Here is a 13,856-nt window from a genome sequence, read left to right as displayed (position 1 = left end):
TGAATGAACTTCATGTGGAACATCACATAGTAACCAGTCCATTACAACAGTGGTCCCCAACCTTTTTGATTCCGCGGACCGGTCAACGCTTAATAATTTGTCCTGCGGCCCGGGACAAATTATTTTCTTCTTTGTCATGAAAAAGGGACGTTTTTGTCATGAAAAATGGAGATTTTTGTGGTTGGTGCACTAATTGTAAGTGTATATTGTGTTTTTTATGTTGATTTAATAAAAAATTAAAAATATATATCTATCTATATATATATATATATATATATATATATATTTTTTTTTTTTTTTTATATATAAAAAATTCTTCTGCGGCCCGGTACCAATCGGGCCCGGTGGTTGGGGACCACTGCATTACAATATAAAATTAAATAACAAAATATATATTAAAAAAAAGTTTGATTTTCCTATATTCAAACACATTGTATATTTTCAAACTTTGTGTAATGCTACAGTGGCCACAAATATTAAACATACTATTTTATATAAAACCTTTGCCTTGTTTTCAACGAATACTTAGGCGTACTACGCTACTGTATTTTAATGTTGGTCATTATGCTGGTAGTTGGAGAGCCAAGTGTTTTCTGAGGTGGTACTTGGTAAAAAAAAAAACTGACCTATGCTATTGACTTCGACTCCAGTTCTGGTATTAAAATATCACATTTAAAAAAAAGTGTATTTATTTAATTTGTCAACAAAGTCATGGGTTGTCATACGCGTTATCTACCTGTAGAGGGTAGCAACATAAAGGAGCTCGCAGCAAATACACGCGACAATGCTGCGTTCCATGAAAGTCGGACATTTTGGAAACCAGTGCTTCCATGACAACAGCTATTCTGTTTGAGGTTTACTTCTTCTATAATTATTTAAAAAATATTGATCTTGTTTTTGCAAAACAATGTATTTTATTGTCAATGCAACCCCGGAAATGTGTCAATCAGTAACATTCATAATTCTTATAAAAATAACAAACACTGTTTATATGAAACGTAAAAAAGATCAACCATAACTCAAATGCACTTAAACAGACATGAAGTACAAATTACATCCCAGGCTTAAGCTTGGGAACATTTTAGACCAGTGGTTCTCAAATGGGGGTACGCGTACCCCTGGGGGTATTAAATAAATGATAACTGGGTTGTACTTGTATAGCGCTTTTCTACCTTCAAGGTACTCAAAGCGCTTTGACACTAGTTCCACATTTACCCATTCACACACACATGGAGGGAGCTGCCATGCAAGGCGCCAACCAGAACCCATCAGGAGCAAGGGTGAAGTGTCTTGCTCAGGACACAACGGACATGACGAGGTTGGTTCTAGGTGGGATTTGAACCAGTGACCCTCGGGTTGCGCACGGCCACTCTTCCACTGCGCCACGCCGTCCCTATTAGAAGGTATGCCAAGGGGTACGTGAGATTTAAAAAATATATATTTAAAAAAATAGCAACAATTCAAAAATTCTTTATAAATAGATGTATTGAATAATACTTCATCAAAAAATGAATGTAAGTTTGTAAACAGTGAAAAAAAATACAACAATGCAATATTCAGTGTTGACAGCTAGATTTTTTGTGGACATGTTCCATAAATATTGATGTTAAAGATTTATTTTTTGGTGAAGAAATGTTTAGAATTAAGTTCATGAATCCAGATGGATCTCTATTACAATCCCCACCCAAAGAGGGCACTTTTATTTCTAAGTGTAGAAATGTTATATTTATAATTGAATCACTTGTTTATTGTTCAACAAGTTTTTAGTTATTTCTATATCTTTTTTTCCAAATAGTTCCAGAAAGACCACTACAAATGAGCAATATTTTGCACTGTTATACAATTTAATGAATCAGAAACTGATGACATAGTGCTGGATTTTACTTCTTTATCTAATTTTTTCAACCAAAAATGCTTTGCTCAGATTAGGGGGTACTTGAATAAAAAAAAAATTACATTACTGAAAAAAGGTTGAGAACCACTGTTTTAGACCTCAGAGAAAGTGGGAAATTCCGATTTCTAAGGGAAACATGGAACGCAACACCGACAGGCACTATGGCGTTTGAATGAGAAGCTAGCTTGTTTAGCATGACCTAGCTAGCCTTTGTAGTTTATCATTGTAAAGACGTTATGTTAGTAACAACTAAGACGGAAGCGTTGCCGCTAATAAAACTATTCAACTAAATGCCCAGCGACCCGTCCGCGGGTTGGTTTGACTTATCCTTTTTTTTTAACAATAGTCTTGAATGAACTAAGCTAGTTGCTAAAGGGCCTTGAATCCGCGGTACTTGCGTGAACCACTACCGGGGATTGAGGTCGCATTGTGCGGACGTTCGGTATCATCATTACCGGTGAGCAGCACTTATATTACAGCGAAATATGTCCCACACCGGACCCCCTCCTCGGTGGCGAAATTGTCCCCGAAGAGGACAACCAGTAGCAGGTGAGGCATCTGAGCTCCAATTTGTGCATTTACTCTACACACACTAATAATTAGATAGTTGAAAATGACTTAAAGTTCACCCACAAATTATTCATGTTATGTGCAGTGTTGGTAACCGCGGCCAGGTAAATAATATTTGTAAACATGGGAGATTTGGACAATTGTAATGCTAGCATCTCTCCCTCTCTCTCACTCTCCATCCATCCATTTTTTACCGCCTATTCCCTTTTTGGGGTAGCGGAGGGCGCTGGCGCCTATCTCAGCTACAATCGGGCGGAAGGCGGTGTACACCCTGGACAAGTAGCCTCCTTATCGCAGGGCCAACACAGATAGACAGACAACATTCACACACTAAAGGTTCATTTAGTTTGGACCAGTGGTTCCTAACCTGGGTTCGATCGAACCCTAGGGGTTTGATAAGTCATCCTCAGGGGTTCGACGGAGCCTCCGCCGCGGAGGTCAAGACACACTCGACTAATCGTGTAAATCAGTGTCCTCAAACACGCGGCCCCTGGGCCAATTGCGGCCCGTGAGACGTTATTTTGAGGCCCGCACCCTAATATGGAAATGTAATGTTGGTGCGGCCCGCAAGTTTTATATGAATGGCACTTCACAGCTTCATACTTGAATACTCTTGATTTTTCTGGGAGACTCATAATATTCAGTGCCCCTCTAGGGGTGATCCCGCCCCCCCAACCCTGCCCCTATTGAAGCCTGGAAGAGTTAGGGCTGCATTGGAATCTGGGTATTTGTTCTGTTGTGTTTATGTTGTGTTACGGTGCGGATGTTCTCCCAATATGTGTTTGTCAATCTTGTTTGGTTTGGGTTCACAGTGTGGCACATATTTGTAACAGTGTTAAAGTTGTTTATTCGGCCACCCTCAGTGTGACCTGTATGGCTGTTGATCAAGTATGTCTTGCAGTCACTTCCGTGGGTCTGCAGAAGCCTCATTCAATACAATATGTGACTGGGGTGGCACTCTTTTCATATGGTTGGAAAACGGACGAGACAGCAGGTTGTAGACGACGTTAAAGGCAGTGCCATCACCGCACGCCATTAATATTGTTGTCCGGGTAAAAACCGGGAGAATGATTGTCAGGAGGGGCACTGATATATGGGTGTTTCCCGGAAAGATCGCGAGAGTTGGCAAGTATGTTGCTACGGCGGGAAAGCCATTCAAAGAAGGTGAATTCATTAAAAAGTGCATGTTAGATTTTTTTTTTAAGAAATCTTGTCTTGCGGCCCAGCCTCAACCAGTTTCTGCATCCAGTGGCCCCCAGGTAAATTGAGTTTGAGACCCCTGGTGTAAATTAAAACATTGATACTTTTATTAGTAGATTGCACAGTTCAGTACATATTCCGTACAATTGATCACTAAATGGTAACACCCTAATAAGTTTTTCAACTTGTTTAAGTCGGGGTTCACGTTAATCAATTCTCCCTATCGGCTTTATGGATATGGAAAAAGCAGAAGTCAGACTGATTTGCATGTGTGTAAGTTCTTGTGAATTCATGCAATGTGTTGGTTTTGTTATTTGAACAAGGTGATGTTGATGCACAGTTCATTTTGTGCACCAGTAAAAAAAAACATAACTGTCTTGAATTTAAAACAAAAAACATTTTATGTTTTACTAATGAAGGTTTCGGTGAATGCGCATATGAAACTGGTGGGGTTCGGTATCTCCAACAAGGTTAAGAACCACTGGTTTGGACATTCGTGTAAATATATGACATAATGGATTATATTGTAGTCATGTGTCCCATTTTTTCAAAGAAGAGCAGTTGCAAAGTTAGTAAGAAGCAGAGTTGTCCATCAATCACGTGTAAAAAAAAAAAAAAAAAAAGACAACAAATAACATGGCTGTCCTGGTTCCTCTGTGCGCATGCGCATATAATGGATCACATCGAGGTCAAAAACAATAATACTAATAATGAAAGCATTACTGTTAAAAAATATGCAGAGAAGAACCAATTCTGTAAGAAAATATCTAATTCAATGACTTTTGATCTCAAGTGGTTATTTCCGTCCTCTAAGGCAGTGGTTCTCAAAATTTTTTCAGTGATGTACCCCCTGTGAACATTTTTTTAATTCAAGTACCCCCTAATCAGAGCAAAGCATTTTTGGTTGAAAAAAAAGAGATAAAGAAGTAAAATACAGCACTATGTCATCAATTTCTGATTTGTTAAATTGTATAACATCGCAAAATATTGCTCATTTGTTGTGGTCTTTCTTGAGCTATTTGGAAAAAAAAGATATAAAAATAAGTAAAAACTTGTTGAAAAATAAACAAGTGATTCAATTATGAATAAAGATTTCTACACATCGAAGTAATCATCAACTTAAAGTGCCCTCTTTGTTGATTGTAATAGAGATCCATCTGGCTTCATGAACTTAATTCTAAACATTTCTTCACAAAAAAGTAATCTTTAACATCAATATTTATGGATCATGTCCACAAAAAAATCTAGCACTGAATATTGCATTGTTGTATTTTTTTTTCACAGTTTATGAACTTACATTCACATTTTGTTGAAGTATTTTTCAATAAATGTATTTATAAAGGATTTTTGAATTGTTGCTATTTTTATAATATTTAAAAAAAAAATCTCACGTACCCCTTGGCATACCTTTAAGTACCCCCAGGGGTACCCGTACCCCCATTTGAGAACCCCTTCTCTAAGGCAGTGATTTTCAACCACCGTGCCGCGGTGAGCTAGTGTGCCGTGAGATACAGTTTGGTGTGCCTTGGGAGCAATGTTCCCTCTAATTTTTCATTTGTGTGAGCAAAGGCAAAAAACTCCTTGAGCATTCAGTGGAGCACATGTGAGCAACATCAGACCTGCACACTGTGGCCACACCTGCAGCACACCTGTCCCAAACCTGACTAAATAACAAGTTACATTTCTTATTATTGTAATCAAATGACAGCATTCACTTCCATGTGATCATTTTCTAATAGTAGAATGAGCACACATTTAATTGGTAAATCATAGTGTAACAACCTGGAATGACACATAATGTGCGGTGTTGGAAATGTCCGACTTTTGGTGTGGCTGTAAACGCATCACTGGCTGCTGTTGATATGACAGATGGCAAAGTTGGTTTTGGTCTGCTTTGTACGGCATAAAATGACCAGCTTTGATAGACAGGAATTGTTTAGCAATATTTTTGGTCATGTGTTTATAAAGAGTTTTGCTCAATAAAGTGATCGATGGAATTCTTGTCCTCCTTGAAGCGTCTCGACAGACGTTACAATAATTGAACAGTGATAACGAAAACTGTTGTTTCTGTGGCCCATTGTAGTCAGTTACTTTGAAAATTGCATTTTTTTTTTCTGGATATTGTGCGCGGCATAGAATTGCCGTGGGCAGAGGACGCGTGAGCAGTGCGCAATTGCACAGTCGCGTACTTTAGAGGGAACGTTGCTTGGGAGATGATCCAATTTCACCTATTTGGGTTAAAAATATTTTTTGCAATCCAGTAATTATAGTCTGCAAATTATGTGTTGTTGTTGAGTGTCTGTGCCGTCTAGAGCTCGGCAGAGTAACCGTGTAATACTCTTCCAAATCAGTAGGAGGCAGCCGGTAGCTAATTGCTTTGTATATGTCGGAAACAGCGGGAGGCAAAAGGTATCTAATTCCTAAACCAAAAATAAACAAAAAGTGAGTGCCCTTTAGAAAAAGCATTGAAGCTTAGGGAAGGCTATGCAGAAAGATACTAAAACTGAACTGGCTACAAAGTAAACAAAAACAGAATGCTGGACGACAGCAAAGACTTACTGTGGAGAAAAGATGGCATCAACAAAGTACATCCGAACATGACATGACAATCAGCAATGTCCCTACAAAGAAGGATAAAAACAACTAAAATATTCTTGATTGCTAATACAAATTAGATGCGGGAAATATTGCTCAAAGGAAGACATGAAACAGAGAAAAAACCAAGACAAGAACTAAAACACTACACACAGGAAAACAGCAAAAAACTCAAAATAAGTCACGGCTTGATGTGACAGGTGGTGATAGTACACTTACTTTGAGACAAGAGCTATAGTGATGCATGGCTGGTTATGGTTTAAAACAAAGACAAAACTCAAATAGAATTTGAAAATCCAAGAAAATATTTTAAAGACTCGGTCTTCACTTGTTTAAATAAATTCATTTATTTTTTTTACTTTGCTTCTAATAACTTTCAGAAAGACAATTTTAGAGAAAAAATACAACCTTAAAAATGATTTTAGGATTTTTAAACACATACCTTTTTGCCTTTTAAATTCCTTCCTCTTATTTCCTGACAATTTAGATCAATGTTCAATTTTTTAAAATTTTTTATTGTAAAGAATAATAAATACATTTTAATTTAATTCTTCATTTTAGCTTCTGTTTTTTCGATGAAGAATATTTGTGAAATATTTCTTAAATTTTATTATGATTAAAATTAAAAAAAAATATTCTGGCAAATGTAGAAAATCTGCAGAATCAAATGTAAATCTTATTTCAAAGTCTTTTGAATTTCTTTTAAAATTTTTGTTCTGGAAAATCTAGAAGAAATAATGATTTGTCTTTGTTAGAAATATAGCCTGGTCTAATTTGTTATATATTCTAACAAAGTGCAGATTAGATTTTAACCTATTTAAAACATGTCATCAAAATTCTAAAATTAATCTTAATCAGGAAAAATTACTAATGATGTTCCATAAAATCTTTTTTTGTAATTTTTTCAAAAATATTTGAATCAGCTTGTTTTTCTCTTCATTTTTTTTTCGGTTTAATTTTGAATTTTAAAGAGTCGAAATTGAAGATAAACTGTGTTTCCAATTTTAATGATCATTTTTTTCGTGTTTTTTCCTCTTTTAAACCGTTCAATTAAGTATTTTTTTTCATCATTTATTCTCTACAAAAAAACTTTCTTTAAAAGGAAAAAAAATGTACGACAGAATGACGGACAGAAATCCCCATTTTTTTTTCTATACACATGTATATAGATTTATTTATTAAAGGTAAATTGAGCAAATTAACTATTTCTGGCAACTTATTTAAGTGTGTATCAAACTGGTAGCCCTTCGCATTATTCAGTACCCAAGAAGTAGCTCTTGGTTTCATAAAGGTTGTTGACCCCTGGTTTAAAGTCATATCCAACAATTGCAACAACAACTTTTTTTACTGTCAACTTTCGTTTTTTTAATGATCTCTGCTGGTGGTGTGCCTCCGGATTTTTTTAACGCAAAAAATGTGCTTTGGCTCAAAAAAGGTTGAAAAACACTGCTCTAAGGCAGGGGTCCCCAACCTTTTCTTTGCACTGCAAACCGGTTTAATGTAGGCATTATTTTCACAGAAAGGCCTTCCATGTGTGCCAGATAAGTATTGCAAATAAGTGTATGAAAAATGAATACATAAAAAAAAAAATCACCATAATGTTGAAGTAGTGGTAGCCCCCGGCGTTTTCCCTTTGCAAAAAATCTCACCATGGACTTTAGTTTTTTTAGTCATTTTTGCGAGTAGTGGTAGTTTTTTTGGCTTTAGTATCTAATGGGTTATAGGTCATACATCACGTTCAAGGACAAGAGCATGGATATACAATAAATCTAGAAATACTTGCCATTAGATCCAATAGATTTATGTGGATTTTTATTTTGATTCTAAAAGTTATGTATTCATATTTTGTGCAATAGTTCATATGTAAATACACTGTTAGCTTTTTTTGGTCCAATTTTCCATGTGTAAATATATCTGTTATTGTTAACTACTTGTGTAATAGGACTATGTGCAATAATACCAGCACTTTAACTTACTAGGCCAAAGGAGACGTGTATTTCCTATTGTATGCTTTATACACTTTAGCTAGTGTGTGGCCCACTCTTGGCCTAGTGGTTGGAGTGTCCGCCCTGAGATCGGTAGGTCGTGAGTTCAAATCCCGGTCGAGTCAGACCAAAGACTATAAAAACGGGACCCATTACTTCCCTGCTTGGCATTCAGCATTAAGGGTTGGAATTGGTGGTTAAATCATCATAAATGATTCCCGGGCGCGGCACTGCTGATGCCCACTGCTCCCCTCACCTCAGGGCGATGGGTCAAATGCAGAGAATCATTTCACCACATCTAGTTTGTGTGTGACAATCATTGGTACTTTTAACATTAACACTACTATGGTCACTTTGTTCCTGATCCGCCCTGATCTTAGGACATCAACCTGCCTTGGACTGCAGATGGAACCTAGCTTTTGGCTACAATTTGGCACTTTTACATGTTTATTAATGTGCATTGTCCCATTTAACAAAGATGTATCAAATATAGCAAATGGCGACTTCCAATCAGGAGTCTTACAATACATCTACAAACAAGCTTATTGGTGTGTATAGTGGGATTGACAAAAGTTAAGTAGGAGAAAATGCGGTTGGTTATAAATGATTTAATGTCTCAGTGCGTCACAGACCGGTGGTTGGGGACCATTGCTCTCAGCGCACAATTCAAAAAATAAACATATGAAATAATCATAATTTAAATTTAAAAACAGAAGGTAAAATCATTATTATAAAAAAAAAATTAAATCAATATAAATAGTGTAGTCAAAATTCTTACAGTTGTCACATACACAATTAAAGGCCTACTGAAATGAGATTTTCTTATTTAAACGGGGATAGCAGGCCCATTCTATGTGTCATATTTGATCATTTCGCGATATTGCCATATTTTTGCTGAAAGGATTTAGTAGAGAACATCGACGATAAAGTTTGCGACTTTTGGTCGCTAATAAAAAAGCCTAGCCTGTACCGGAAGTAGCAGACGATGACGTCACCGGTGTTGGGGCTCCTCACATCCTCACATTGTTTATAATGGGAGCCTTCAACAAAAAGAGCAATTCGGACCAAGAAAACGACAATTTCCCCATTAATTTAAGCGAGGATGAAATATTTGTGGCTGAGGATATTGATAGGATATTGAAGGACTAGAAGAAAGAAAAAAAAAAGTAAAAAAAAAAAACGATTGCATTGTGAGCGATTCAGATGTTTTTAGACACATTTACTAGGATAATTCTGGGAAATCCCTTATCTTTCTATTGTGTTGCTAGTGTTTTGGTGAGTTAAATAGTACCTGATAGTCGGGGGGTGTGTCCACGGGTGTCTTGACGCCAGTCTCTAAGGGAATTAGTCAGGGCAGCCGCAACACGACAGAAGCTCCGCTGATCTCCGGTAAGAGGCGACTTATTTCCACAATTTTCTCACCAAAAACTGCCGGTCGACATGTAGTCAAGATCCATGTTCGCTTGACCACTCTGATATATAGTAAAGCTTCACCTCCAGGAATTTTAAACAAGGAAACACCGTGTGTTTGTGTGGCTAAAGGCTAAAGCTTCCCACCTCCATCTTTCTACTTTGACTTCTCCATTATTAATTGAACAAATTGCAAAAGATTCAGCAACACAGAGGTCCAGAATACTGTGTAATTGTGCAATGAAAAGAGACAAATTTTAGCCGCAAGTGGTGCTGCGCTAATATGTCCCCTCCAACTCGAGACGTCACGCGCACGCGTCATCATTCCACGACGTTTTCAACAAGAAACTCCGCGGGAAATTTAAAATTGTAATTTAGTAAACTAAACCGGCCGTATTGGCATGTGTTGCACTGTTAATATTTCATCATTGATATATAAACTATCAGACTGCCTAGTCGGTAGTAGTGGTTTTCAGTAGGCCTTTTAATAAAAGTGTTCCTAGCCTGGATTTGAACGTTGCCAACGTTGAAGCCTGTCTCACATCTTCTGGAAGACTATTCCAGTTTTTTGGAACATAAAAGTTATAATGCTGTTTCACCCTGTTTGGACCTGATTCTAGTCACCAACAGGGACCACTCCGTGAAGTTTTCGGGGCTCAAGGTGGTTCATACAGTCTCAGCATGTCAGAAATGGCATGAAAAGACTTGTAAACAAGCAAAGCTGTTTTAAAAGTTTTTCTACGAGCAACAGAAAGACAGAAATGACCAAAGCATTAGACCAATGTGGTCATATTGTCTGGTTCTTGTAAGGACTCGAGTAGCAGCAAATAGTATTTATTTTTTAAGTCAGAATAATCACAGGTTATTCCTCACTTGCACAATATCAACCTCCCTCTTGTGTTAGATTTCTGTTACCATCTCTTATGTGAACGGGTCGGTTTTTACCTACGTCTTAAATCAGCTGTAAAATACACTAAAAACAATTATCTATCATCCAATTTGTTTTTCATCTCTTGGCTACCTTGTTAGGCTTCCTTATCAACGAAAATATGGGTTTTAATATTTTTGGTGTGGGCCATCGGACCTTTTTTTGTCAGTATACCCCTCGATTTCAATTTTAAAAAATGGTAAAATGAACCTCAAGAGAATCGTATAAATAAATAAAAAGTTGTTGTGTTACCTGACTGAGGGGTACTAGAACACATCTCTTAAATACATTTGTTTTATGAATTTTTTCATTTTAATAATTTTATACTGAATTGACCTCACATGTCTGGATATTCCGTCTTTGTTTGTTTTTGTACTGGATAACAAGGTAAAATGAGAAGGAGCTGGCTGTCAGTGTGTTCAGTTTTGGTTGTAATTATTGCTTGATAATCTTATTTTTATAACCGGGTCGAAACCGACCCTAACAAGACAACGGTCATAATTTCAACCAGAGCATTTTATGATTTAGTGAAAAAAAAAAGTTTTGTTTTGTTGAAACAGAGGTCCCTGACAACGTCAAAAAGCCTTGATGCAAAAAAACTTAATTTATGGGGTTCTTTCATGCATTTAAAAACTAAAATGGGTCGGTGCCGACCCTAACACAAGACCAAGGTTAATTAACTTTTTCAAAAAATCCCAATTTTTGGACAAAGATTCAATTTAATTGTCAGAATGTCATACAGGAACATTTGTATAGTTGTTTTTCATTTAATTGCACTACATTAATTTGTTCTAAACATTATAACAGTTTTGTCTAAAGTAACCATTTGCGGTTAAGGTAGAGGAGTATGTACGTTCAAAATAAATGTTTTAATTATTCTGCATATGTACATAAATAATGCAATATGTGTTTTCTTTTTCTTCCTTCAAACATAACTGAATTTAGAAGATTTGAATTTTTCTCACTAAGCTGCACCTCCCCTCAATCTTCCAGCGTCTCACATTTTAAACCCCCCCCATCATCAAAGCTATTATGCTACTACAATATTTCACATGTGATTATCATATCCATATATTTATTTCCCGCAGGTAAATTCTTGCCGATGAAAACCATGCTGGGTCCCACATTTGATGACCAGGTTGCAGAGGAAAACCGGTTTTACCCAAGCATGCTGTCCAACTACTTGAAGAGTCTAAATGTAAGTCAAGAAAATCATCGCTGTCTTGTATTTAAAAGGGCAACACCATGTCATGTCCCTATTTTGTCCTGGTTTTTTGTTAGGTTAAAATGGGTTTGATTGTGGATTTGACGAACACAACTCGCTTTTATGACCGCAACGACATTGAAAAAGAAGGAATCAAATACGTGAAGCTTCAGTGTAAAGGGTAAGTGACTGACATTGTTTAATTGCGTTTTTCTATGCAGCAACATGCAAAATCTCCTTCGTTATTGTCTTTTTCCCAGTCATGGAGAATGTCCTTCCAAAGAAACGACAGCTATGTTCATCCGCATCTGTGAACACTTTCTGGAGAAAAATTCCACAGACCTAATGGGTAAGGAGACATCATCTTAAAGCTTATTTTCGAAAAACGTTGCAGTTGTAGAAGTGTAAAAATAGGTTATTATTAGGACATAAATATTTCCTAACGTTAATGGCAATGGTTATTATTTGCACCATGGATGCCCTTGACATTTCTTGTATTTTAGCGCCACATGAAAATATGCTCAGTCTGCTCAGTGGCCTTGTGGTTAGAGTGTCCGCCATGAGAACGGTAGGTCGGGAGTTCAAATCCCAGCCGAGTCATACCAAAGACTATAAAAATGGGACCCATTACCTCCCTGCTTGGCACTCAGCATCAAGGGTTGGAATTGGGGGTTAAATCACCAAAATGATTCCTGAGCGTGGCCACCGCTGATGCTCACTGCTCCCCTCACCTCCCAGTGGGATGGGTCTAATGCAGAGTAATTTCACCACACCTAGTGTGTGTGGAAATTTAAGGTTGAACTTTTAACATGAAAATATGCCAAAATAAGTCACAACCTAATGGTCACTCTGGACAGTTGTGCATGATGACATCCATGTTTGTTTGTTTTTTTTTTAAAATAAGTGTTGCAAAAATACAAAGTGACACACACATCAAGAAGTAATCGTTTGATGCTTGCTGAGCTGAGATCTCAATGATTTGTTTTGGTTGTTACGCATAACAGTTTTAGTAGCGCACTTTTCTACCAGTGTTGATTTAGAATCCAGAATGGTTTTGAATCAAGAATCATTTCTGAATCGGATCGTTACCCTCAAGAATCGAATTGAATTTAATTGTCTGGTGCCCAAAGATTTACAGCACAACTTTATTGTTGCACTATGTATACAGAACAGTAAATTGGCGTCTGACATATGCAGTAACATATGGTGTCATTTACCATTCTATTTTTTTGTCAAAATTATGAGGAACAAGTGGTAGAAAATGGATTGATGAATTATTAATCCACTGTTTCATTTACTGTTAAAATCTGCTTACATTCTGTTTAACATGTTCTTTTTACACTTCTGTTGTAATGTAATAATCATTTATTCTTCTGTTGTTTGGATGCCTTACATTAGTTTTGGGTGATACTACAAATGGGGGTATTGATCCGATACCAAGTAGTTACAGGGTCATATATGCATCATAATTCAAGTCCTCATTTGTCAAGTAATGTCTTTCCTGAGTTTATAAACAATGAAAAATTGACAAGAGATTTTGTGATTAAAAAAAATATATATTGTAGTATCATGTACAAGCAATCATTGTAGTATCGACTAGATACGTCTCCTGTACTTGTTACAGTGGATATTTGTAGAAATCTACTTATTTATTTACATTCAGGAGCGCTACCTTGCTGATAGCGGTTAGCTATTGTATCATATAGTGTGTAGTGAAACATGTTTAGCTATTCTTTGTCATGCAGGGATGATACTTGTAGAAACATACTTTATTTGTCACCATGATTAATGATTTAGAAGTAGCTAAAAGGGACTACTAGTTAGCTATGAGTTAAAGCACTTCTTGCAGAGCGGGGCTTTAGTGTTTTTGGGAAAGCGTGGCGCAGTGGGATGAGTGGTCGTGCGCAACCCGAGGGTCCCTGGTTCAATCCCCACCTAGTACCAACCTCATCACGTCCGTTGTGTCCTTGAACAAGACACTTCACCCTTGCTCCTGATGGGTGCTGGTTAGCGCCTTGCATGGCAGCTGCCTCCATCAGTGTGTGAATGTGTGTGTGAATGGGTGAATGT

At 37.0% G+C, this 13,856-nt stretch overlaps 1 protein-coding gene across 2 annotated transcripts in view; it reads left to right on the top strand.

Annotated features, from left to right (window-relative positions):
• The first annotated feature begins 2,017 nt into the window (after positions 1-2,017).
• The window catches only part of rngtt (RNA guanylyltransferase and 5'-phosphatase), a 295,667-nt gene continuing 283,828 nt past the window's right edge, over positions 2,018-13,856 (top strand). Inside the window, exons 1-4 of one of the 2 annotated variants that reach the window (XM_061885874.1) lie at positions 2,018-2,443; positions 11,671-11,780; positions 11,864-11,967; positions 12,047-12,135. In XM_061885874.1, coding sequence (XP_061741858.1) covers positions 2,380-2,443; positions 11,671-11,780; positions 11,864-11,967; positions 12,047-12,135 — 367 coding nt within the window. In that variant the 5' untranslated portion in view covers positions 2,018-2,379. The remainder of the gene's footprint in view (positions 2,444-11,670; positions 11,781-11,863; positions 11,968-12,046; positions 12,136-13,856) is intronic. The other variant, XM_061885873.1, reaches the window with a different exon arrangement.

This window comes from Nerophis ophidion, linkage group LG24 (assembly GCF_033978795.1).
Source record: "Nerophis ophidion isolate RoL-2023_Sa linkage group LG24, RoL_Noph_v1.0, whole genome shotgun sequence".
NCBI lineage: Eukaryota > Metazoa > Chordata > Actinopteri > Syngnathiformes > Syngnathidae > Nerophis > Nerophis ophidion.
The sequence above is the reverse complement of the archived record's forward strand: the minus strand, read 5'-3'. Positions and strand labels throughout refer to the sequence as shown.